This window comes from Papilio machaon, chromosome 22, assembly GCF_912999745.1.
Source record: "Papilio machaon chromosome 22, ilPapMach1.1, whole genome shotgun sequence".
NCBI lineage: Eukaryota > Metazoa > Arthropoda > Insecta > Lepidoptera > Papilionidae > Papilio > Papilio machaon.
The window spans coordinates 3989378-4016261 of record NC_060007.1 but is presented as its reverse complement, the minus strand read 5'-3'; the positions used below and the strand labels follow the sequence as shown (position 1 = coordinate 4016261).

Here is a 26884-nt window from a genome sequence, read left to right as displayed (position 1 = left end):
ACTACTGTTATGTTGTCACTGTGAAATTTGTATGAAAACATATGGGTGTCTCTATTTTCAAAGGGAATATGAGTGACGGAAGTATGCTTTTATACAATTGTGTCAACATTGTAAACCTTTAATAAGTCATGTTTAAAAACCTATATTGCTTTTTATAAAGTAACATAATTTAACAGCGAAACACGGTAAAAATTTCTATTTAAATGAGGCACAAAATTTGTTTTGCTTGAAGCGTTTATGATTTCCAATAAAACAATTCACAACATTCTGAAGTTCAAAGAGTTATAGTTTGCAAAATTCCCCTCACTTATTCAATCGCCTAGTTAATTGAATAAGCAAATTTTACTGGAAATTTTAAACAGACCACCGTTGATAAATCGCCGGTTAAGACGGCCAGACGTGACTCAACTAATTGCATGAACTTGCGGACTCCGATAAAATATTGTTGAATACTTTTGAAGCCGCTTCAAAAGTTAATATTAAAGAGAAATGTTACAAATTTTAAAATAAAATATGTTGTTCATTAAATCTTCGATGCACAATTTAATTTGTAATTTATTCATTTTTACACATCTTTATATTTACTTGGTTCATACTATATTCATATAAATAATACATTTTATTGTATAGTTTAGTGCTTTAACTTCTAAATAATGTAACATGCCTTTGGAATCTTACGTCGCATTTTACTGAAACTGGTCCAAATACAATTTCTTAGTATACACCGACTACTTTTTAATATTCCATCTGCGTTTGTGATGTGTATCGATAGAGGTCTCTCGTTTTCCGCGCCTACTACCTCCGACTAGCTTAGAGCAAATGTCAGTGTATAAGGTGAACGACCTAACGACATTGTGAATTACGATTATGTTATACAAAACTGTATTTTGCTATAGTGCACTAGTTTATAGATTATTTTTTTAGCTTCGTTTTTAAAAACAAGAAGTAAAGTAACACTAATTACCTACATATTTTAGCACATGAAGCAAATATAGCACTCGAATTTACATGTAATTATATATTTTAAACATGATATATTTTTATAATGAAATAGCAGTTGCCCGCGATTTCGTTCTCGCGGAATTAAAAAGAAAACTAGTAATATATAAAGTCTATCAGTCGGGGACAGTGTAGCTTTCTCAGTGGTATAAATTTTCAAATCGGTTCGATAGTTTCAAAGACTATTCAATGCAAACAAATCTTTCTCCCTTATAATATTAGTATAGATAATCTAGATCTAGAAATCTAAGTATATCTAAGAATCTAGTAAATGATCCCTTTTGATGTCAGTGATGTTTTCGAAGATGGCAAATTTAATTTTACGTGATAATATCACACAGAATAAATCTCTTTCAATTCCTACGCTTGTGTTAATCTTACATAATCCGTATAAAGGAGAATTAAACAATTTTAATCTTGATTATGGTTTTTATGGTTCGTCAAACGGCGTGCGTTTCACGTGATTAGCAGAACCAGTGTTTCCCGTTTTAATGTTTGTCCGCAAGTTTGTCGTTCGTCGGTTATCAAGTGTGATAAAAAATATCCGTTGACGAAAAATGTGGCTCGTGTCAACGACCCAAGTTAAGGGTGGGGCCCGCGGTGTTCGGGTGCGCTACACTGATTATAAATTATATCGACTATGAAGAGAGTAAAACGTTTTGATAGGTAACAACTTTTTGTCTGATGATTTTTGCGTATATTGCTTACTTATTGGATTGAGTGTACACTTTTACACTTTTTTAATGTAAATGTATTACTTTCTTAGTGCCTCCTAACACTGAAACTTGTAGAACGACTATATGAAGATTTTTTATGAACTTAGTTTTGAAAAATTTTTAAAAAGTATTTTTTGATTTTTTATGACTTAGTATAAAATATACAAAATCTGAAGGTAGTAAACAGGTGCCATAAATTTTTGTATCCTTATAAAATGTCTACACATTGTTTTGTTAGTTTTGTTTAATTATGCTATTTAATGGATTGTAGGTAACTGTGATTTTAAATCTTTGTCTTTGTCCTAAACTATTGTTATATACTAAAAAAATATTTGCTGTAGTACATTTTGCTGTCATCATCATCAGCTCACTGTACGACCCCACCGAGGGGCTCGGAGCCTACCCCAATTTTAGGGGTGACTAGGCCATAGTCAACCACGCTGGCCAAGTGCGGGTTTGCTGTCAATTTTTTTTAATTTTTTTTTTTATAGTTGAAATATTTTATTTAACCTGTACTGTTTTCGTAAAAGGAAACAACGTAATTAAGTCCATTCAATATTGGTTTTACCAAAATAGCAATTGCAACATGGGAAATTTTATTCCAGTTATTTGTTGATAAGTTTAATAACATATAGGATAGAGATCCTAATTAAATCTCTGAGAACGGCTGATCGGATCTTGATGAAATTGAAATTGGCATAGATATAGAACATAGTTTGGAAGTACACACAGGCTACTTATTAATTTTTTTTTTAATCCCGCCCGGACAGAGTCGCGTGCGACAGCTAGTTAATAATAAATAAAAATCGATATAAAATTGTTAGTTTTCTTGAAAGTTTTAATTCGATATTAAATAGTTTTATCGTTTGTTCATAATTTGTCTGTCAATTCCTAAGATAAATTAGAAGTTATTTGATAAAAATTTAACAAACGTCCGTACTGAAATCTTTGAAATATCGTCGGTGATTTCGTGGACTTCGTAGATAACTTGTAACCTTGTGTTGACCTTGTTGATTTTTTTTTTGGTGTAAATCGTGTAGTACGTAAATTTATTTAACCTTTTGATAAGTTTATGTAAAAACACACAAAGTTTCTCTTTGAAAATTATCTTGATATTTTATTTTGTACAAGTTTGATGTGATGAATTCGTTGTACAATTTTCGCCATAGAAATGCTAATCTCAATTACAGCTGCAGTGGAAGTCGATATATGGATACGGTTTGGCTCCTTAATGTATTCATTGATAGCTCTTGGTAGCTCGAAGCGTAGTAATTACGACGGTAAATCTCAACCATAGTGTGACGGACGCGCCGACAAACGGTGAAAGTGGTATAGCTGGTTACCATAATTGCTAGTCGATCGTATATTTCACGATATTATTTGTCATTTCTTTATTGTATTTTACGCGCTATTAACATTGTAATTTAAATTAATAGCATTATCAGACTTAGCGGATGTTAAAAGTGATGAGTGACGAAAATGCGCAATAAAATGTGCTGTTTATCTTCTTTTTGAGGCATACAAGTTGGAAAATCAAATAATACTTGCAAGCATGCCATAGATATGCCAAGGTCCTCATATTTTGTATCTAAGTTTGATAATAAATGCTTGTTGTTATATAATAAGCAATTATTATATCATTTCTAGTTGAAAATGTATACATTGTGCGTCACACAAGGACACACAATGGAAATTTAACAGCAACACAATTTTGTTTATTAAAATATTGTTCCACTCGCTAAACACTTACTTCTCAGCGGCCTACAATTTAATGTTATTGTTCCGTCTGTCCAACGCCTAGGCCCCATTACCTATTTAATGTACGAGCGTTGCTTTTATTTCCAACACTGTACAGTAATCAAATGTACACTGAGCATTGTACACTATAATTGAAGTGTACATTGTGTACACTTTGAGTTTATGTAACCTATGTAAGTACACCCGTAAGGTAGGTTCTAGGTAACTGTTGTACGCGAGTGTACAGATATTTTTCACTGTTCTGTCTGAGTGTACCCAGAAGTCTTACTTTATTTGTTTGTAAATGAAATGGATTGTACTGGTATTGGAGACTTGGACAGATTAATCTAACTGTCCGTTACTGTACCAATGTGTACAATTATTCCGTTAGCTCTTTTCCGATGTATAATGTAAAATGTAAAACTGCAGTATTATTAAATAAAAAATTTTTAGTCGCCCTATACTAAAATTTTAAAGCAATAAAAAATTAACCATGTTGCGTGTATTATTCGTATAATTTGAAGGTTCTCTCATGTATCAATCACGTGTAACGTCTATTGACGGCATACTGAATTAAAGTGAAAACTAGTTTTCTAATGCAAACTTCAAGGGCAACAAGACAGACGCACGGGCACCGTTATTGCGACTATCGTTTCAATATGCGATACATTGCTGCTATTGTATAGATAGAGGATTAATTTTCTCACAGTTTTATTACAATGTACGCTAAAGTACTCATTACGATAGACTTGTTTTATTTAATAATGCAATGGTAGGGGTCGCTATTGTTAACCCGTTGCTTAGATAAGACCTGTTTCGAGGAACTTATCGCTTTTATAAATACAATGTTTTCAAATCATGCTGTTTTCTATTTAATATTATTGACGTTAATATGGAATTATAACAATTAAACACAAAATAATTATAAACCGAACTTAATTTAAGTTTCTTACCAATGGTATTAGAAATTATAGCTAAAAAGTGATAATTTTGGTTAAGCATAAGAACTAAAATTTTAAACTTAGTTTTTATAACGCTATTTTTTAATAGTGACAATTTTCTGCTACGACGTAACGAGAATACTCTTTTCAAATTATAATATGTAGAAAATTTTGTATTAAATAGTAAGTAAAATCAGAAAATCTTTTTCTACATTTAAAAGTTACGTTTGTACCTTTAGAGGCGTTTCATCTGTTCATTTGAGTCCTGGTTGCGCGATACAAAAGGCTGACCTAGTGTCGAACGTACCATGAGTAGGGTTGTCAACATTCAATTAATTGAGACCCGAAAATGTCTGCAAAAAATGACTATCATGATGCCTTACCGTCTAAAAACATCTATTGACTTTTACCTCTAGCTCAGTGGTTCCCAAAGTGGTCCTGGCGGGAAATGAAGCTAAGATCGCAAGTTGAAGAAGAATTAGAGCAGTGAGAGTAAACCGACCAATGAAATTTTGAAAGGTTTCTACGAGAAAAATGGTTGGGAATCTCTAGTAGGTATAGAAGCTTAGTAGACGACGGGAAATTACTTATATAATCTCAGCCCATTCTAAACTGAAAACATCTATGTTTAACTGGAGAATTCTTGGACTGTGAGTGTTCATACGCGAATAGGTGGCAGCCCTAAGCATAAGCTTCGTGCGGGAACGCTTTTTTATACTTTTTAGTTCGGCACTAATATTGCCAGCGCGAACAACATGCCATTGAGGTTAATTGCGCTATGCTCCTTTGTCTCTAAAGTAAAAGCATAGTAAATTGTTACGACAATTTCAAGAAAGTTTACTTTATTAGTATTAATAGAATTGTATTTTTGATTCAGAGATTAGTATTTTTGTAGAGTTCTTAAAAAGTAAGATTCCTAACGGGTTAATATGTGATTATATTATTCGAATAAATATTATTTAAAATAATATTAAAACGGTTTCTTTTATAATATCCATGAAAGTAAAGAACATAAAATGTAAATTCTAGTGAAGCAAATCAATAATATCACAGCTTTTATGAAATTGTTCCATGTATGAAATGCATCGTGGATTAAATTTGCTGTAGCACCCAGAGTAGGGTCTTCCTAAGTGCCAAATTAAATACTCTTGATTGCGGCTATTAGTCATAGACAATTTCTTTAAAGTCTCAACTCATTAAAGTTTACAGTTGCTTGAGAAATATGACGAAGTTAATACGAGAATTATACGCATTACTGGCGCCCTTCCAGAGGGGTGGAAAGATGTTTTTAAAAATGATAAATAAATATTCTCAGCGAACCGTTAGTCGCGTTTTACGACACGTTAAGAGGGTAGCTGGAATTTTATGATCATAGCGCTCTAGTGCATGGGAAGAGCCGAATTATTTGATCATTTAATATATTGAGAGTTAGGGAATGCTTACGAATTGTCTTACATTTTTAGTAGTTGAAGAATATTGCATTTCGCTTTACTTTTACTCTTCAGTAATAAAGAGCATTAAGATAAAAGATTTGATTGTTTGTTCTGGGTAGTGACAATCCTTTTTTTTACTAATGAAAAGTTTTTTTTCGTCCACTTTGTAACTTAGAAATTATTATAGTTCAGAATAACACTTTAACAATCCTATAAATCGGACGGAATAGTTAATTAAAACGTTGTCTCAAGTTGTTCGTTTCAATTGGAATCTCAATGTCCCGGCTTTTCCACTCTCGATATTCACTGTGAATTATATCCGTGAGTTTTAGATTATTTCATTTGGATTGTTTCTGATAGAAGTAATAATCAAAAAAAAAAAACATTTACAAGAATTTCAGAAGTTTATCCATTTGCTTCTCACATGTATCTGTGAGAAAGGCGGTTTTCTTTCGTGTATTTCCGAACCCAATAATATATATAAAACTATTTTAATTAATGTGATAAGGTCATACACTTATTATTAAAAGTTTAACAATGTACTTAATTATATTGAAACAATAGCACGAGAATTTGCACAGATCTTTTCTTCTTTCCGTGCGATAGACTTCTTAACTTTTCCCGAGAGGAAATATCTTAATAGTGAAAATGGTAATAAATTATAATGTCCTATTATCTTGTGATCAAAGGATAATACTCGCACAGTCTTTATTGCAAAGATATAGTTTTCTCCTTATGCATTAATTACTTAGGATCTTATTAAGTTTCTACTGCAATAATTTTCTGATCATATTTCTGAGTTGCTTTAAGCGGTGTGTTACACGTGCTGCATTTTTTTTTGCAGCGGTTGCAATTGCGGGACATCAACTGCTGACCGCTTAGCTCTGAATTCGTTTGAAGTTGTCTATACCGACTGTTAGAAGCGGTACAATTATAAACATTGTAAAAATGTGATTGTGTTGTTTCAGGTACGACAAGTGGGAGCGGGGCGGGGCGGGCGGCGGCGCGGCGGGCGGCGCTGGGGGCGCTGGGGGCGCGTGGGCGGGCCGCGAGCGCGATCGCGAACGCGAACGTGAGCGCGAGCGCCAGGCTCGCGCGCACCAGATGTCGCACGCGCACGCCGCCGAGCCGGACGCCGCGTCGCTCTTCCCGGCACCTGTTAGAGTAAGTACCATCTCAACTATACAGCATCCAGTACATATACATTAATTACTGGAATGAGCAGAGCTTTGGACCACAACTTAACGGTAATAAAACTGTTATTGCAGTATCGATAAACTAATCCTCTTTCTATTGGTGATGTCTTTTTTAGTTGTCATCTATGTGTATCATATAAAAAAAAATCCAATACAGAGCTCTTTTGACCTTTAATAGATCTAGAGATAGTTCTAAAAACAACAAAACAAATCGAAGACCAATAAAGTTTTTATTTGATAAAACTCTTCGGATTTAATATTTTCATAATACGTAGCAACAACGGGCTATTATTTTTATCGTCGTTACGAGCTATAACAGATTAAATTAGATAGTTTTCCGCAACGTCGGTAAATCCCAAGCGATAACGCACACATCAAAAATGATTTATTAAAAGCCTTGTGTACCGTCATAGCTACGCTACGGCCGCCACTCCGCAGACTGAGCAGATTATTATTGTGTACGAAAAAAAGATATGTTTTTGTACTTATTTAGGATTTATTATTTATTAGATTCCAAATTCCAGAAATGCGAAAGTTCGGATACATAGATATTTGTTGCCACATAACTGCTCTGTAAGAAATTTGAAACAGAAGTAGAATATAGAACGGAATAGGGGTTAGGCTCGGCCTCAATGTCTAGCAACGTATCTGTAGTTCCCCTGCTGTTGCGAATGTCCATGGCCGGAGATGATAACCTCGTTAGTCCCGCTGTTCATTGCTCATAAAAAATCCACACAGACGATGTCTTCAATTTTAATACGAATTCCAACTCATTAAAGTACTTCAAAAATGATATGTGTAAATAATGACAATGTCCCCAGATGTAGTCGCTCGCAATTATTCAGGAAACGCAATCCACTTACAGTGGCGGTGTGGTACTCGTAATGATTTAGAATTGGTTGGCTTATCGCAGCCGCCGGAGCCCGACCCACTTTGTGATGCGCCGTACATACTGCATGTACAATTCCCCCCCACACTGCTTATATGTATATCCCTTGTGAATGTAACAAATTGTACAACAAATTGTACATATATGCACAATAAGATAATATCAAATTATATTTAGAGTAACTAATAATTACATAAAAAAAAAAACAAGATGCGAGTATTTAGTACTATATACGAATTTGATAGCTTGTTTACTAAAAGTAGGCAACTTATCTACAACCTTCACTTTTGCGGATTTCTAATAGCAGTGGTCACTTCGCTATTTCAGGGCCACGTAATCTTTTACCATTAGGAAGTATAAAAAAATTATAAATTTACAAGGTGATGATCTTAACCTGTATAGTCGTCATATTTACTTAGGTGTAAAATTTAGTCGAATATAATTTTAACTTTTTACCGTAGGTGTGTTGCTTCTTATGAAAATAATTTCACGCTTCAGTAGCTATAATTTGGTAAAATATGATTGAAGACTGAAAGTTCAGAAATATAGGCTTTAATCTTTTACGCCTACGAAAAGATGAGTTTTTTTAGTGTTTCCACTCCGTTAGTTTTTCGTGGGTGGTTCATCGTGGGTTGAACTTGAAGTATTGAAAGTATCGCGAAGTATTTACAGTGAATAATATTTTACACTAGCATAGTATAACCGGTATGAGTACCGGTGTAACTTCAAACTATGCGTAATTGTAAAGTGTGTTGTAAATTGTGAAATGTAAAATCATGATTCTTGTGTAAATATTGAAAAGGAGATGTATTGGCCTTGTACTTGTTTCAGGTTACGTCTTAGGCACTTTAGCTTTTTATACATTACTCTCATGATATATTAGAACGAAAACTGACACGTACAATGCATGTCTTATTGTAAACGTGTTCTGATTTTTCAAGCAGTTTTAATTCGGAATGGAGTGTTTAATAACTCAACAGTCATTGAACATCCATTGATCTCTTTTAAGGATAAATTTCTTTCTCTTTCTATTCATAACACTTCTGTTATCTAGACCATATTTTTAGACATCTCCACCATTCAACTTTATATCGACTTCATACCATCAAGTTCGTGGGTTTCTTTATAATTAAACACTATCTTCACAATAACAACCAAAAGAATCTACAGGCAACCTTCAACCAAATTGTGTTAATAAAACAAATTGAACATTTTGCCAGCTGACTATAACTTCATATGCTATCAATATCTAAATGATTCGTGTCCGACTTATTAACGTTAATAGCTCGTTACATAAACAGGTTCAGCTGATTTACAATTCAAATGCAACACACGTGTGTATTTAATATGCGGACAGTCGCTCCTGATGTCTACAACCGAAGATTTCCACCATACCTTATTACTGACGGTGTTTATTACAGGACAGCTGTTGAATTATAACACTGATAACAATGTAGTTGTATTAAATGTAGTTCGTGTTTACCGTGGGTTTACACTGTCGATACACTAATACGAACAATATTGTAAATCGTCTAATTGTTGGAAAAATTGTCATAACGATACGTTTTGTGGAAACCTATTGTTATGTCTAACACAACTGTCAATTTGTTGAGAAGTAAAATGTTTGTTACTTCAGTCAATAAAATTAGTAAACTTGATGGTTGATAATGGCGTATTGTTCGTAGAAGAGACAAGTTAAGGAAGTATATTATAACAATGGAATTAATGAGCAATGTTGACGCTTAATAATTAAGCGTTTAAAATAATTTAACAAACTATCGTAAGAGTGATACCGTTGGTTATCGAGACTTTAAAAAGTTTTAAAGGATTCTCGGTGCCACCGCAATTTCTAATTAGCATTCAAATGCAACCGCAAACATACCCTCTCTACCCGCACCGCAGCATGCCGCAGCTATTACCGATGTATTATAATACTATTCAATACCCGATATGTGGTACTAGTGGTTAAATAGATTCGAATCTAGAAAGGCTATAGTTTAATTCTAATTGATCTGTATTTAGTATCTCTCGCTATAAAATATTTTTTACAGAAATATATTTTTGCTCTTTGACTAATAAAACATTACCCATTTTTTTTTTCGCCGCCGAAAACTGCTTTCATTATCCTTAGTTATTTGTAATGCGTCCGTCAAATTTATCTTAAAGTGTTAAAGTTTCTTAATCTGATTCGCCGCTAGGGTGGTCTGCGACGTTATACAGCGGACCTGTGTTTTTACTTTCACTGTACACAATTATGATAAATGTGTACAGTCCGCTTGTGTGCACTGTGTACGTGTGTACAGTCGCGTATACTAGGCTTGTGTCACGAAGTGGGTCGTGGCGAGCCAACCGGCTGTGATAAGCCCGTCGCTTCGGAAACATTATTGTGAGTGTATTTAGCTCTCGCGGTACAGACCGGGGGAGGTAAAGCTGATATCGTTAGCTTTGAAACTGTTGACGCGGGAAATGTTTTATTTGTTGCTCGATTTTATTTTATTTGTTGTTAAAAATGCACACTTGTGTATGTGACTATACTATCGTGGATTGGTTGTGTTCTTTTTAATTATTTGTTTTGTAATCTCTCAATCTATCCGCCCTATCGGCCTCTACGTTGAATTTTATATTTTGGGTATGTGCAAAAAGTAGGTCATATCTGTTTACCCCGAAATGTGACAAGACCGTTCACTTGTTCTGTTTTTAATGAACTTTTTAAATTGTTAAATATTGTTGTTTAAAGCGAATAATCATTGAAACAATGTCACTTGGTATTATCTACAGCAAACGAAGCCATGACCTCGAACTCAGACATTGTTCCGACACGACAGCCTTGTGGTACAATGCTGTGGCGCAAGAGGGCGCGATTGTGACTCTGTCGCGACACATCACTGATCTCAATATAAGCGATAGCCCTCAAGGTATCCGCTACCGGGCGATTTGAACGCAACGCACGTACAAATCAACTGTACTTTTTGTGGTAGTTACGGAGACAAATGTTAAGTTACTCGATTTGACTAGATACCCTACAGTTTGTTGGGAAATATAGCATTGAATGTAGTTACGCAGTAAGTAGTTAGCAGAAGTGAGTTTAGTTTATATTTGTCTAAGAATAATTTCATGTTTCTTTGTAAGAATCCTTTTGCCGACTTTATTGCAGTTTCCTCATATAATCCAATATGCAAAGTAGGTGATAAGGTCAGAAGAAGGTCTTTTATCACTTGGCTCGCAGCATGTTGTATTTTAATTACCTTTTAGGTGTACCGGAGATACCGAGAAATGTAGGAATTCTTACTTCAGTGTGACCCATAAATAACTCATTGCTCTAAAAACAATAGTAGCGTAGAAAATTGAGCCTTTATGATAATACTAGCTATCGCACGCGACTCTCCGCGCGGAATTAAAAAAAACGTAATAAGTAGCCTATGTATTCTTCCAGAATATGTTCTACATCTGTGCCAAATTTTATCAAGATCCGTTGATCCGTTCCGGAGATATCTTCCAAGAAAAACCATCCATCCATCCACAACTATATTAGTAAGATAAGTGCTATTAACACAATTTAAGTGTGCATTTTTTTACATGGTTAAGGAATTTTAATTGGAATGCATTTCATCAAAGAGTGAACCAGATTATAAGGTATCAATGGACCCGATGTCGTAATAAAAACACGATTTTGAGGTATGTGGGTCACAACGACGGCTATCGAATACCGCATTACCTTCCAATGCCACGATCATTCGCACGATTGGATGACGCGCACTTAATACACGATGTGTTTTAACGATACTCTTTTGTATACGGGTGTTAATTATAAACATATCACTTGTAATACAGTGGTAAAAAACACATTAATAATTCCATCGTTATTCCAATTAATAAAATTCCATTCCATTTTGTGGGGTTTAAAAGACCCCGGAAAATTTATTCCCAAATTGGTTCAACAAATTCCTGGAGTAGCTATGATTGAAGTGTTACGGCTGTAGAGTATTGAAGTGGACGGAGTCGCGGGAGACAGCTAGTATTAAATAATTTTCGCTCAATTATGAATGATGACGCAAATTTATCATTGACGCATATGTGTCGTAAAAGCGCGAAAAATGTCAATGTCATGTTAAGATTGCGGCGCCGCGGAAGTAATTCATACAAGTCGTGAAAAGGAAACGACTTTTGTAGTGAAGCTTCTCTCCCGTTTAAATGTTGTTGTTTTATTTCGACCCTGTCAGTTATCCCTGACATTTTGGTAATTGTTCTCTTGCAAGATAGGTACAACAAGTTGCCAGTTGAGTAAACGATCTTTAATTCCTACTCTACGCTTAGTGTGGATTTCTTAACGTACATACACTTAGTAAAGAATGTATGACTGTGCGTGCGACAGCAATTGTATTACACAGGATAAACTTTTTATACATTGACATTTCAGTTCCTTGGACATGACAGATATATTTATTTTACATTTACTTGAAGTAGTTATGAAAGAAAGTCTGATTGTAAATGCTTTTTAAATCTACCGACAGCAAAATTCACTCACTTGTTCGTACATTACGTTTTCTATTGTAAAATGTTCTTTACGTAGAATAAAAAGCGATTTGGCGTAAAAAAATAGCCGACTTCAAAAAAAAAAAAAAAATCTCAAACAAAATGCATTCAAAAGTAACCTAAAAAAAAACAATTTCAAACAAAAACAAAAAAAAACTATCTCAAACAAAATGCGCTCAAAAGTAACTTAAAAAAAAAACAATTTCAAACAAAATGCACTCAAAAGTAACGTAAAAAAACAATTTCAAACAAAATGCACTCAAAAGTAACGTAAAAAAAAACAATTTCAATCAAAATTCACTCAAAAGTAACATAAAAAAACAATTTCAAACAAAATGCATTCAAAAGTACCATAAAAAACAATCTCAAACAAAATACACTAAAAAGAAACAAAATAATGTCATGAAAACTTCTTCCTTTCTTTCTTCTCTCTTTCAAAAACCCTCTAAACTCTAAAGAAAGTTCTCTTCTTTCTTGTAACATGTCTATATTGTATAATTATTGTTATTTCGCAGTCGGTGTCGGCCGAAGTAAATAGGTGACATTTTATTTTTGAGATGTATTAGACATACTTACGTTTATGTCCCTACTTAGGCCGAAACCGACTCCAAAATAACAATAATTATACAATATAGACATGTTACAAGAAAGAAGAGAACTTTCTTTAGAGTTTAGAGGGTTTTTGAAAGAGAGAAGAAAGAAAGGAAGAAGTTTTCATGACATTATTTTGTTTCTTTTTAGTGTATTTTGTTTGAGATTGTTTTTTATGGTACTTTTGAATGCATTTTGTTTGAAATTGTTTTTTTATGTTACTTTTGAGTGAATTTTGATTGAAATTGTTTTTTTTTACGTTACTTTTGAGTGCATTTTGTTTGAAATTGTTTTTTTACGTTACTTTTGAGTGCATTTTGTTTGAAATTGTTTTTTTTTTAAGTTACTTTTGAGCGCATTTTGTTTGAGATAGTTTTTTTTTGTTTTGAAGTCGGCTATTTTTTTTTCTTAAAATGTTTGTTTTATTTCTCAATTTTTAGTGAATTTGAAGTTTAATTACAAATTTCCTTAATACGTATAAGGACATAAATAAGACAAATAAAGAAAAGGACTTTCCTATTTAATATGTGTGTACTTCAATTCAAAAACTAATTTAGAATACACCAGATAACCACTTATCCTTTAAACAATGAAATAATTATCAAAATCGGTATACAAATTGAAAATTAACGAACTAATACATCGTAGCGTGCCTTTAATTTTGTCCAGCCGCGCGCCGCACTAGCATTCTTCGAATGCGCGTAGTTTTTAATAATTTAATATCTTCCAAACTATTGATCAGAATTACATAGTTTAAAGGCTAATGTAATCTGCATTTAATACTCTAGCCATCAAACATATTTATTTGGATAAGGATTCATATCGAATATAATATAATAGCGCCGTAAGCTTACGACGCTGTTTTTCGTGTGCAATTTAATCGAAGTTTGTTCATAATAACATGGTTTTTGTGAGACATTCATAGATTATAGATATATGCCACCTTAGACTTTTATTTAGCAAATTTAAGGATCTATAATTACTCGATACATCATTTTAATGTAGGTCATATAGTTTGACCTACGTAAGCCCAGAAAGCAAATTTGTGCTATTCATTGTAACGCGATGTAGCATTTTTCGTTTTCGCGTAATTTTATTCTTACGATATCTCCTAAACTATTAGACAGAATGATATAGTTTCATTTGCAAATATAATCTACATTAAATTCTCTTGATAATGAACATATTTATTTACATAAGGGTTAATACTGAACTTGAATAATAGCGTCGGAAATAGGGCAAGAATTTAATTAATGTTTCGTAAAGAAAAGAATGGTTATTGTGAGAAACCTATAAAAGATAGATATATGCTATCGCGGACTTTTATTTAGCACATTTAAAGAGCTACAATTCGCCATACGTCATTTTGATGTAGGTCTTATAGTTTAGCCTACGTAAGCGCTGAAAGCAAAAATGTCCCTAATTTTCGCAACAAATTTTGAAGCTTATTCAAAATCTACTAGTCTTCTAGTTATTTAAAAAAAAAAACAAAAAAATGGGACCCACCTGCAAGCACTTCCTTTCGATTAAAATAATTTTTATCAAAATCGGACCACCAGGGGCGGAGATTCGCGGTAACACACATAAAAAAAAAAAAAAAAAAAAATTCAGTCGAATTGATAACCTCCTTCTTTTTGAAGTCGGCTAAAAAGAGCTTGAATAGTAATGACGGTTTGTGTATGCGGAGTTTTCGTAGATACAGTTTGTGCTGTTAAGACTGGCCACTTTATTTTCGTACAATATACTTGAGAATTCCCCAGTTTAACTTAGTTAAATACTACCGTACTCAGAGATATTCAAATGGTCAAGGGAACTCTTTAGTGTAGATTTGTAAATATGTAAATTTTGGTATTTTATGTGTGTTTTTTTTTGTCTGTGGCTTGTTAATTTTTGTTTAAAATATTTTGTTTGCTATCGCACCATCTCAGTTGTTTTAAGTTTTATAACCACAACACGCGAGTGCGTATAGAAATATTTAGAGAATTTATGACGCTGTAAATGTTTTTATTACTTCAAATGAATATGTTGGAAAGGAATGAAGTTACCGGGCCAATTCTAATCTAATGTTTACTTTCTTGATGTTTGTCTTAAATTTTATTTCAACTACATATCAATTGTAAATAAATACACAGTTTTGATAACTTAGTACAAACTAGACACTTTATACTAAGTTACATATTAATATTATAAATGCGAATGTTTAGATGGTTAGATGGATGGATGTTTGTTAACGAACGACTTAACGGATCTCGATCAAAAATTGACATAAATATAGAACATAGTCTGGAAGAACACATAGGCTACTTGTTAAGTTTATTTTATTCCTGACGGAGTCGCGGGCGACATCTAGTGTTACATAAATCTAAAGTGGTTTTGTTGTATCAAAATCGCTAATTTATTACTTGCAAATTCGATTAGGCTGGGGGATAATTTTGCACTTAAAAATTCATAATTAATTGAATACAAAAAAATATGCTGATAATAAAGTCAGTTAAACTTTAAGGAGTCTTAATGTTGCAGTTTTACTTGATTCAGTTATTTGTACGAAGATAGTTTGGACAATTATTTAATGTTGATGTCATGTTCACAATAATAAGATTCGAAAATATTATTAACCACCGTTATAAAGAACTAATATACCATAATACCGGACGCGAAGTTTCTTTAACAATGCCGATGACCAATGTGTTGTGTTGCTTGATTTATCACTCCCCTATTCTTATTTATCGATAACCTTTGTGATTTATGGCAAAATGTTTTTGATGTATTTACATTACTGAAGTAATTCAATGCAAAATATTGTTCTATTATGCTTTTTAAACTAGCGTTTTCTATTAATGTTTAATTATGTCGTTGTTAAAGTTTTAATTGATATATTTCCGACTGGTGAGTGATGAATTTGCACGAATTTTCCTGTTTTGAAGTACGAGGGATAAACCAATCCGCTATTCCAAATTACATTCACAGTTCGTGAAAGGTTCTCTTGACCGATTTCGAACATTGATGCGTCTCGTTGGTAGAACTTGAACGGATGGTGTATTGATTGTCAATCCGTGTCTTTATTTTTGAAATGGGATAGTAGAAGTGTAATTGCTTTAAGTGTTTTAATCATCGTACCTCAGTCCTATAATAAAAGAGGTACGATGTGATTATCCTTTATTTCTATTCTAAGTTACGTAATAACAATATGTCTAATTGTTGGTTTCTGAGACCATAATATAAACAATATAACAACATAATATAATATAAACTTTTTTTACTGATTGACAGCTGAATTGCCAACTATTAAATAACAAAATGTGTTTTACATTTGTACTACGTCTACAAACCTAAAAATTCAACTTAAGCCATGTATGAGTGAAATCCGCAATTACTTAGTTGCCCAATAGATATAAAATGTTTTAAACAAGGATTTTGGTCTCAGGAACCCACGATTAAATAATTTCTTGCACAAAATTCGTCGTAAACCAATGATACATCGCCTATACCGATAAAGCATTTGTCAGATAAACCGCTCTTTAATTAAATACAACGATTTATTATATGAAAAAATGGTTTAACCCTCGTTTTGATATTTGGAGAAACTTGGATTAAACCATTTGATATTCATTTAGCTTCAGGCGCCAACTGCGACAACGTCCGTAGTAACTGTTCGTTATGTTGACGGATGAAACCAATTGTGTAATCATCGAATTTAAACTTTATCTCTATAATTTTACGCGTTCATTTCGTATATCAGCTAATAAATAATTCAATATTAAACCTTATCGTATACGTTTAAGGTTGGTATTGAAACGAGCGATGAATAATCGTAGTTAACAAGATGAGCAGACCATCAACAATGGTTGGTCGTAATTATGATATATTCATTCCATTACGTTACGGCGCGGCGCCTAGTAGAATGTCAAATATATACTTTTTGTGAAACTAACAATAGTCCGTAATTTTAAAGATGATCAGTTGATGTCTATTTGTTATTCAATTTGAAATAATGCATTTAACTTTTTTTTATTTGAGAGGTGGAGAATTTTAATCTTCGAAATTCCATATATCGCTTTATTTTCCACGTACATTGCTCTTCCCAGTTTTGTTATTGATAACATGTGTTCGATTGTTGATATTGATATTACGTGTACCAACATAATAAATATAATAATTACGTATTTGAAACAACGTTCCATTAACAGTATTGAAACGACATTTTTTTGTGTGTTGGTATTACTCGTTTCGCACAATACCAGTTTTTGTTTCAACCTTGTCAAGGCTGTGGACAAAAATTCTCAGGTGTTTGGGTACACTTGTAATGCTAATATTTCTTCATTCGCCCTCCCCATGCAAATATTCGCCGACACCTTTTAACCTATAGGATATTGTGAGATAGCCTGAGGGTTGGTTACACCGGGTAATGGCCGACCTACTACCGTTTACCTTTCAGGATATTTATAATGCTTAGTCAACGCATTTTCCTTATTTACCTTTATTTTTGTTTTTGTAGTGTAAGAAAATAAGGAAGTCTCACTATAATTTATTTAACTGGGGTAGACAGAGATAGATGGATTTGACTCTATTTTCCTCAATTAAAGCGTGAAACTTGTTATATTATTTTATGACGGTTTTATTCCGAGTTAAAATTTAATATTATCAAACTCGTTATAATATTACAAAATTCGTAGATTTATGAGTTTTGGTGCCAGCTGAAAACCAGTGCAGGGACACTGCTTCGCTGCGCTGGATTTCGTTCGCCACACTGTTATATCGGGTTTGTGCCTTGTATGTGTTTTATAAATGTTTTTCTCTTTTCCTCTCTTTCTTCCATTGATGTATTGTACATAATACATATATATATTATACATTGATAAAATTTTATAACCTCATTCATTTCTTCAGGTCATTAGATTAATATTAGTACGAACCATTTGTAATATTTGGTAGAGTACAAATTGCAGAATATCCGTGCATTGTTACTACTAAAAAAAATTGTAGACGTTGGTTTTAAGATTGGGTGTTTAAAATGTTTTCTGTGAAGTTGTCACTCAATTTCGCTAGCGTCTTTTCGGCAATCAAAGCCTCCATTCGAATAGTCAGTTTCATTACCTCTGCGATTGTTTGAAATTGAGTTTCGAACTGGATCGGATTTGTTGAGTTTGTTGATTGTCTGCACGTAGCTATGCGATAATATTACTTATGTCGATTTATTTGGATTATGTCGCGATCTCATATTATACTGTAGATGTATTTATATTTAACCTGATCTTTATTTCATTTTCTTTGTAGCAATTAAAATTTGCGTTATTTTTAAAACAGTAAATGGCAGGATTCAAACCAAGGACCCGCATATCACAAGTAAAGTGCTTAACCCCTGAGCCACCGACGTTAGGAATTAGTCAAGCGGAGAAAATTATATTTTTGTTTCAATAATGTTTTTACTTCATCTTTACTTATTACGGCAATGGAAGAGATTTTCTAATTATTTTAGCTAAATTTTAAATGTTTAATAAAATAAAGTAAGCCCCGCTCAGAAATCTGTGGCAACGCCGCAAACGTTTTTGTAATTTTGTATATTTTAAAAGGCCGCAAATTAAAGTAGATTTAGCTGGTCATTAATCAAGAGGGAACGATAAGCCAGAATCGCTCAGTCGTTGTACAATGAGGCCACAATACAAATACAGTATTGTAGTGCTCCGTGCAAACGCGACGTCTAGACATTCGCCCAACCTCCCCTTAGCCCCCTTTCCTGCACCTCGCACGCCTTCCCCCGGCACAGTACTCCCCTGGCATCCGAGGAAAGTATGCCTTCGTTATTGTATTGTTTGAAGCACCCATCTTTACTTCACGCCATTCGACATCGCACTCAGATATTAATGAGGTTGTCAGTAAATATATAGATTACGAATCATTTTTATTGAAAAAACGCCTTCTTCCGAAATTATTGTTTAGTACATCAGATTGATCGAGTTCTTTACATGTTAGAGACTTAGGTAGTACAGTAGTGAAACACTTTTATTACTCATGTTTGAGTTAGTTTTATTATTTACACTAGCTGTCGCCGGCGACTCTGTCCGCGTGGAATTAAAAAAAACATTAAAAGCAAGTGTTCTTCAAGACTATGATTTACATCTATGCTAAATTTCATCGAGATCCGTTGAGCCGTTCTGAAGATACCTTCAAAGAAACATACATTCAAACATTCGCATTTATAATATTAGTAAGATTGAATTTGTGATCACTTGTAGTTGATTAAAATAAAAAAATAAAAACAGTAAACACTTGCTATCCTTGTGTCATTAAGAATATAATCACGCGTTGCTTATTTAAATAATTTCTGAAGCTTAATCATAGTAGAAGTCATTAGCTCATTAGTTTAATTAAATTGAGATGGTAAAATATAGCGAAAAAGCAATACAAAAAGAGAGACATAGACTATTTTAATACCCTACTAAGTCATGGTTTATTTAACCAGTACTTAAAGTAATGTTATATTCAATTAAATATCCAGTTAGGATGTGATAACTTAGAATTGGCGAAGTTTATTGCTGCACTTGCGAAGTTTCTTGGAAAAAGCTCTTAGCGTAAAGTCGCTTATTGATGTAAGTGATCTTTTTCTTCTTACTTTTTGCTTGGTTAATTTTAAAATTATTGCTTTGTTCTTTTTCTATCTTCAGCTCGATTTCCAACCGAGATGTTTATTCCAAATGCTTAAGACATAAATTTGCATGTTTTCCTTCTTGTTTTGATTAAACGATATTTATCGTTGATTTCCGCTTGATTTTATGTATGTTTTCCTGTTGCATGCTTTATTTTGTCACTTACGTCTGTTTTACATTATTCTTTATTAAGTCACCCTCGCCTGTCTTTCGGGATTTTTATTACTGGCTCCGAGAGGGCTTTGAACCCTCTGAACTCTTGTGGCATACATGTATTTACTTATAATGATGTTATTGTTACCGTAGTCGAGTGTCATTGATGACACATTAATGTAATATTTCAAATAACGATCTTGATTTTTTTATTAAACATTTACGAGTATTTAATGTTTGATTTTTATTTATGTGTTTCAATATATTTCAAAATTTATGTGTAACATACATATTTTCTGTATATTTACTTCCGCACTCAGAGACGTTGTCTCCCTTAGTTTAGATTTAGTATATGTCTACACTGGATCTAAAATAATAACCGATTAGCGTATTTGTGTGCTGCAGTTCATGTCTATTCATAGTATAATTTAAATCTGTTATCGATATCTTCAAGTTACAAATACCCTTGAATAAAACATAGACCTTTTCGAACTGCGTAGTTCTGGGTGATATATCGGTCACCTGGCACTGGCAACCCTGTACTATGCGGCGTCGCCCCGCTGTCAAAGGGGCATTGACACTGATGGGGCGTGGCCCCATATATTTATTGTACACATACAACCGAAATCAATATACGATCCTGGAGATCAATTCCGAAATTATTTTTATTATTTTGCAAGATGTGGATTACAAAAATTATTCGATTGAGTTATATCGTGTTTTTTTGATTGCTGTTGCTATCTTTAGATCGGTTTATTTTGAATGGATTTCCAATGGTAATTAAAAATACTGGGGATAAGCAAAAATGGTTCGAGACCGATTATTGTATTCGACTGATAAACGAGTTTATCAGTTTATTGATACTAAAAACGACATTAAGATTTGTAGATGTAAAAGGTAGGCCTACTAAAATATATTACTTCGTATTTATTTATATTGTGATTGTTTTATGGATGTTTATTATTAAATATGTAAACACTCGAAACCTTGATTTGTATCTGGCGTCTTGTCTCATGACGCGTATGACTACGACTCACTGCACGATCTAAAATAGATTATGATTGGGCAAGCTTTTTCATATACAAGACGTAAATATCTGCCTACTAAACTACATATGTTATACTTGCGTGTTACGGTAGTTACATTTTCTTACCTTTTATGTATCTATCTCAATGAATGACTTTCTTTTGCAATTTTTATAGAACTAATTCTATCGCATTAAGTAATCCTAAACATGTTATTCTTTCATTCATTTCATTTTAAATGTCTGCTTACCTTTACTAAGTACTGTATATGTAAAGTTTCAGTAATTTTGTTGATAATAAAATGTTGTTCCTCTAAAATATTTGTATCGTCTTCTCGTTGAATTATCATCTTGTATAATTGTTTTTTTCTTTTAAATTAGGCCACCAATAGTAGTTTCTGTTTATACATTAAAGTTCAGTTTTGGTATATGCTTAATAACGATGATTGGTCATAGGCAGTTAGTCATACAAAGACTCAGGGTTCACTATAATCGTATGTGTCAGCGTCTCGTGATGAATCATCAGCATGTTGCAGCAATGTGATAATCGATTTTGTTGAAACTGACAATGTTGACATCGATAGAATCGATATTTTAAAATAATTGTGAACCTAGACTACCAGACAACTGGCACTTCATTCTTCAAAATTGTTCATCAGGTTAAGTCTATTTTATAATAGAACGGACATATTAATTTGTGGAATACCTTTTATACTCTAAATTTTCAGATCCATTTTTAAGAACATCCCCCTACTATAATTCTGTGGTATTTAATTTACAGTGGATTACTCAAAGTTAAATTATGTGACAAATGAATATTAATTAATCGTTAGTTAAAATATCGATATTGTTTGAGCATCACTAGGTGTGGTTTGGCGCGGTTTCGGGTCTACAATCGCGTGCTATGCGAGCGGCCTTGCTTTAACAGACAGATGTTTACCAATACATATGTAGGTCGTGGTTGTTTTTGTATACGTAGGAGATCGTTTTATAAGGAATAACTTTTGATTTAGATTTAATGTGATTTTAATCAATAAGAAAGTAGATAAGTGATGTTTCAGTAAATTTCAATTATAAAAACTTAAGGATAATTTTCTTTTGGCTAAGTATTATATTAATTGTCGTAAAATAACTATAACATTAAAAAGTCAACATTCATTGACTGTTGTAGAAAATTTCTGCAACACAATATTCTGCTACTTCGACGCTGTAATATCCTTCAAGATTAGTTATATTTCAAATAGACTTTAAGTCGACATAGTACGAAAATATATCTATGTATTCTTACTTAGAACTTCAATTCGAGGGTCTTGATTCATATGTAACTAAAATATAGTATTATGCGATATTTGCAATGTTGTCTATGAATTCACGAGTCAAAAATTTGATAGTTAATTTCTGTACTGGTTTGTTTTCCATCGAAGTTATTCACACATTTATAGTGTAAATGAATGTATTTTTCCAATGTCATGAAACTAGTAATTAAACGATTAATCTTCTGGTAGTTCTCCAGTGAGCTTCATTAAACGTCGAGACGTCGAGCACTGCGCATGTGTGTACAATGTACACGTTTTAATGTGTTACTACTCGCGTTGTTTATTGCCAATTAGACGAACTATGTGAAATATAAATAGGTTATGACGTTAGTTGTGATAAGAAAAACAAGCCCATTTATCGCGCTTTAATTTGACCGTTCACTAGTTGGCAGCCGATGAAACGTTATTTTTTTTAAAATATTTGTTCTAATAATGTTCAAGCAAGAAATAAATGATCTTCAGTGTTTCTTTAAATGACAAGCTTATATAAATTATTCTTAAAAATACGGTTCCCTGCGATTTTGATTGTTTGAGATTTGTTTTTTATTTATCAAATAAATACTTCATCACATAGTTAGATGAACAATTTACAATTTCGTTGAAGCTATTCATTTTATATATATCAAAACTTTACATTATTTTGTATCGTATATGTTAAAATTTCCATTGTGTATTCAGTGAAGTAACGTAATATTTAGACTAGGAGCAGAAGTTCTAATTAGGATTGAACTGCATTACATCATTGAGCGATAATTTCCACACGTTGCACGTCACGTTATTATACTAGTCTGTGGACGGCAAATACACGATGTGAATCGTGAATGTTTGACGTGGAAACCTCGCTAGCCGCCCTAGTACGCCCCAGTCACACTATCGTACGAAAGCGGTGCGTAACCGAAACACTCGAACGAATTCCGCTCTGCAGTCTTACAAGTCTTACAATCACTACCATTGATACTTGACTATAAAATGCCTACTGTTACATGGTGGGCCATTTTAATAGGTCACATTTGACACTTCATCAAAATCCAACAACATGACTTTGTAACGGCGGGTATGACATTTTTTTTTTAAATTAGAACTGCACAATTGCTTACCTTTTTTCATATTTCGATTACATTTTTATTGCCATAATGCCAATGGAACGTCGTTACAATGTTACGTTAGTGAACTCTTTTTCCTTTGAAACTTCTAGTATGTTACAAAAAACCGTGGATTTTTTATAACAACTGAATTCAATAACATTTATGTTGGAAGTCCGAATCGATCCATTCGATTTAATCGATGTTTAAAAGCAGCAGACCTCACTGTGAAGTTAAAATTGATAGCCGTCAAATGTGGCCTATTAAATTGGTCCACCTACACTATAAGTGTTTTGTTTTCGTTTCTATTCGCACCAGTGTGCAAGGGGCGCGTGAAAAACCGCGCTCGCCGCCCGGGACTTAACGAATCTCTCATCGCTGCTGTTAGAGCTGCAGAACAAAGTCTATATGAATATGCGCTTTCATTTCATGTTTGTTTTTTGTACGAGAGAACAAAGAGAAGGTATTATTTTGTACTCTGATACTGTAGTTTTTTACTGTCGTATATATAAATATGAGAGTAGCGCGTGATTAACAATGGTGAAGTTACGTTCAGATGAAGTTGCTATGTGTGTTTCAATTAAACAAAGTTTTATTGAGATTGATTTCACGACTGTTTAGTCTAAAGAAATGAAGTTTACGCCCTCAAATGTGGTCCTTCGAGCACCAAATATAACGATATCCATATCAGATGTCTTTGTTTCATAAGCTAAGCTAATCAAATAAAATTGTACCTTAATTGCTCTGTTTTAAGTATTTAATTTGTTTGTAGGTCGTGGGCAACCGGGACCGCGTGAGCCAGCAGATTCAGATCAAACTCGGCGACTATCAGATCGCGCAGACGCTGCTCGACGATCCCAGCAAGTCCATCGGCATCTGTGCTGAGCCCCCCAGCCCCGCGCCATGTGAGTACATAATGCAAACTATAACGTAACGTTCACCCCCGTAACTGAAACGGGACATAGTCGTTACACATTTAGGAATAGTTTATTACATAGTTGTCTATTTGATTCGATTTTGACTTTTTATCCTAGAAAAATGTACGGTTTGCGCTGGCTAGCATTGATTTTGCTTAAATTATCAAAAGGGTTTCCATCTTCTTATAACAGGTAGTAATTTTGTAAAAAAACGTATTTTTATGTTGCCTTTAAATTGTCAGATGAATTCAACCCGAAATTTAGTAAAACGCTAAAAAAAATCTGATTAAGTTATTTCAAAACGTTAAATTTTTTTCGAATGGTATAATTCTTTTTTGAATAAAAAGTTACGAAAGTTGTTAATTTAACAAGATTCCACTTCATTTTATTGCACAAAATTTTCGGTTCGCCTCTTAAAATTTAACAGGACGTCTCTTACGAACACGTTTTAATTAAAATATCTTTGAAACTTCTATAATTTTGGTATCAGTGTTAAAATTTTATTTTGATGTAAAATTGGTGAAATTAAAACGTGTAATGGGTTTCGTAATATTTTGTTGCGTTTTTTTATCACGTAAGTGCTTTCTTTTAAAAAATACTTATACTCTGTTAATAATGTAACAAATGTTACCTAAAATGCAAAATAAATATGTGACTTTAACTAGTTTTTTCCGATGGAAATACTCCATGCACTTGACTAATAATATTATGTATTATATATTTTATACGCTATGTTTAAAATTTACAAAACATAACGAATGGACAGAATATAACTTATGTTCCATTCATTGTTTATTATTATACAAGAATAAAAAAATATGTCTATGAACTTGTGTAATCGGGGAAACTGTCGGTATTCAACCTAAAGCGATAGTCATTTGAATGTTTCGTACGCATTGAGACGACGACGCGGAACAATATCCAATTGGACGCAACTTTTAAATGTCTATACTGAAAAAGGTCAGGTGGTATACAACAGATTGCTTTTTACTATTATTCCGTCGTTTGCGCATTTCACTGTTATCCAATTCTTTTTTTTTTTTTGTTAAGAGGGGCGGAGCTTGTCATTGCAAGGAACACGGTAGTTTATAAGTGGAACATCGCGAAATTCCCTGACTGTACATTTCAGTATGGCTGATTCATAAATCATGTCTCGATATTATTTAAGGTCGCTTGTCGAGATATCAAGGTGGATAAGTGCGGATATCCGACACACATTATCCATATCCACTTATTAGCTACAAGTACCTATTATAGTTAAGTAACAATACTTTAAGTTTTCACTGCCATTCAAATATGTGTGTATGGAAAATTTGTCTTCTCTTTCTTCTCTTTCTTTTGCCTGCGAATCCGTCCGCGTATTATTAAAAAAAACTTAGTAAATAGCCTATGTGTTCTTCCAGGCTATGTTCTACACCTGTGCCAAGTTTCATCAAGATCCGTTCAGCCGTTCCGGAGATACATTCAAACAAAAACCCATCCATCTAAACATTCGCATTTATAATATTAGTAAGACTACGTTTAAATTTATACTACACGTATTGATACGGCAATCCGTTTGATCGTGTCTCAAATAACGGACATTCCATTCTCAAAGGGCCCCTAAGATTCTTCGACTCGTTCGAGTAGAAATTCGATTTAATTTTGTTCGGATTTGTCGGCGCTGACTGAGATAGACAGAAGGGTGTGAGGGAGAAGACATGACTCAATGAGCCCTTTGAGGGTGCTTCATAAATACAAATTAGACTACAAGATAGATTTAGATTTAAATATGTAGTTATGACGTTGAAAGTTTAAGATTTTGTTTTCATTTAGTATATTAATTATGACTATAAGTTTCCACGATTTTATACCATAAAAGCGTCATAAGAAATAATTTTCTAATACATGTTTTGTTGATGCACTAAAGTGAGCTTTACCGTTAGTTTACATATTACCATCACTTTTTTAAAAATAGAAACAGAGACAGCAACATCTATATATATAAAAGAAAGTTGTGTTAGTTACACCATTTATAACTCAAGAACGGCTGAATCGATTTGACTGAAAATTGGTGAGCAGGTAGCTTAGAACCAGGAATAGGACATAGGATAATTTTTACCCCGTTTTTGTTTTTTTTTTTATTCCGCGCGGACGGAGTCGCGGGTAAAAGCTAGTGTTTTAATAAAAGTTTTTTGGCAGTGGAATTCCTCAGTTGTATGTTTGAAATGACCAATACGTTTAATGCAAAAGCTTTTCATTTGATTGGAAAACCAAAGTTCGATTTAAATCCACCTTGTAATAGGAATCTTTGTAGAAGTTTCTTGAGTTTATTATTCACGTAATAGCGACGAGAGTATAGATTTCAGGTGAAGTCGAAAATAAAAGCGAGGTTTTATGTGGCGATGCGAACTTTTTTTTATTTGATTTGGGATTATGCGAGGAACGGATAATTTAGACGGAGCATTAACATAACAAAAGCGGCTAAGTTATTTGATTCACGAGCGCCCGGGAGCAATGTGGCGTAGCTTTAATTTCTTCAGGTGTCTAAAGGCAACCGATATTTCTTTTCTCTGTCCGTCTTTTAACAATTTCGTTGTTTGCATACAGTTTTAATTCCTCAACTATTTGGTGCACCAAATTCCTCATTCAAATACAAACGTAAAAATGTTTCTACAGTTAATATAATAAATTACAAATAAACTCACACTCATCATGGATATTCGTCTATTGA

At 33.3% G+C, this 26884-nt stretch overlaps 1 protein-coding gene across 1 annotated transcript in view; it reads left to right on the top strand.

The window, feature by feature from the left end:
• Positions 1–26884, top strand: part of LOC106720813 (AF4/FMR2 family member 3) — an 85102-nt gene that overhangs the window by 5613 nt on the left and 52605 nt on the right. Inside the window, exons 3-4 of the mRNA XM_045683531.1 lie at positions 6795–6990; positions 24027–24159. Coding sequence (XP_045539487.1) covers positions 6795–6990; positions 24027–24159 — 329 coding nt within the window. The remainder of the gene's footprint in view (positions 1–6794; positions 6991–24026; positions 24160–26884) is intronic.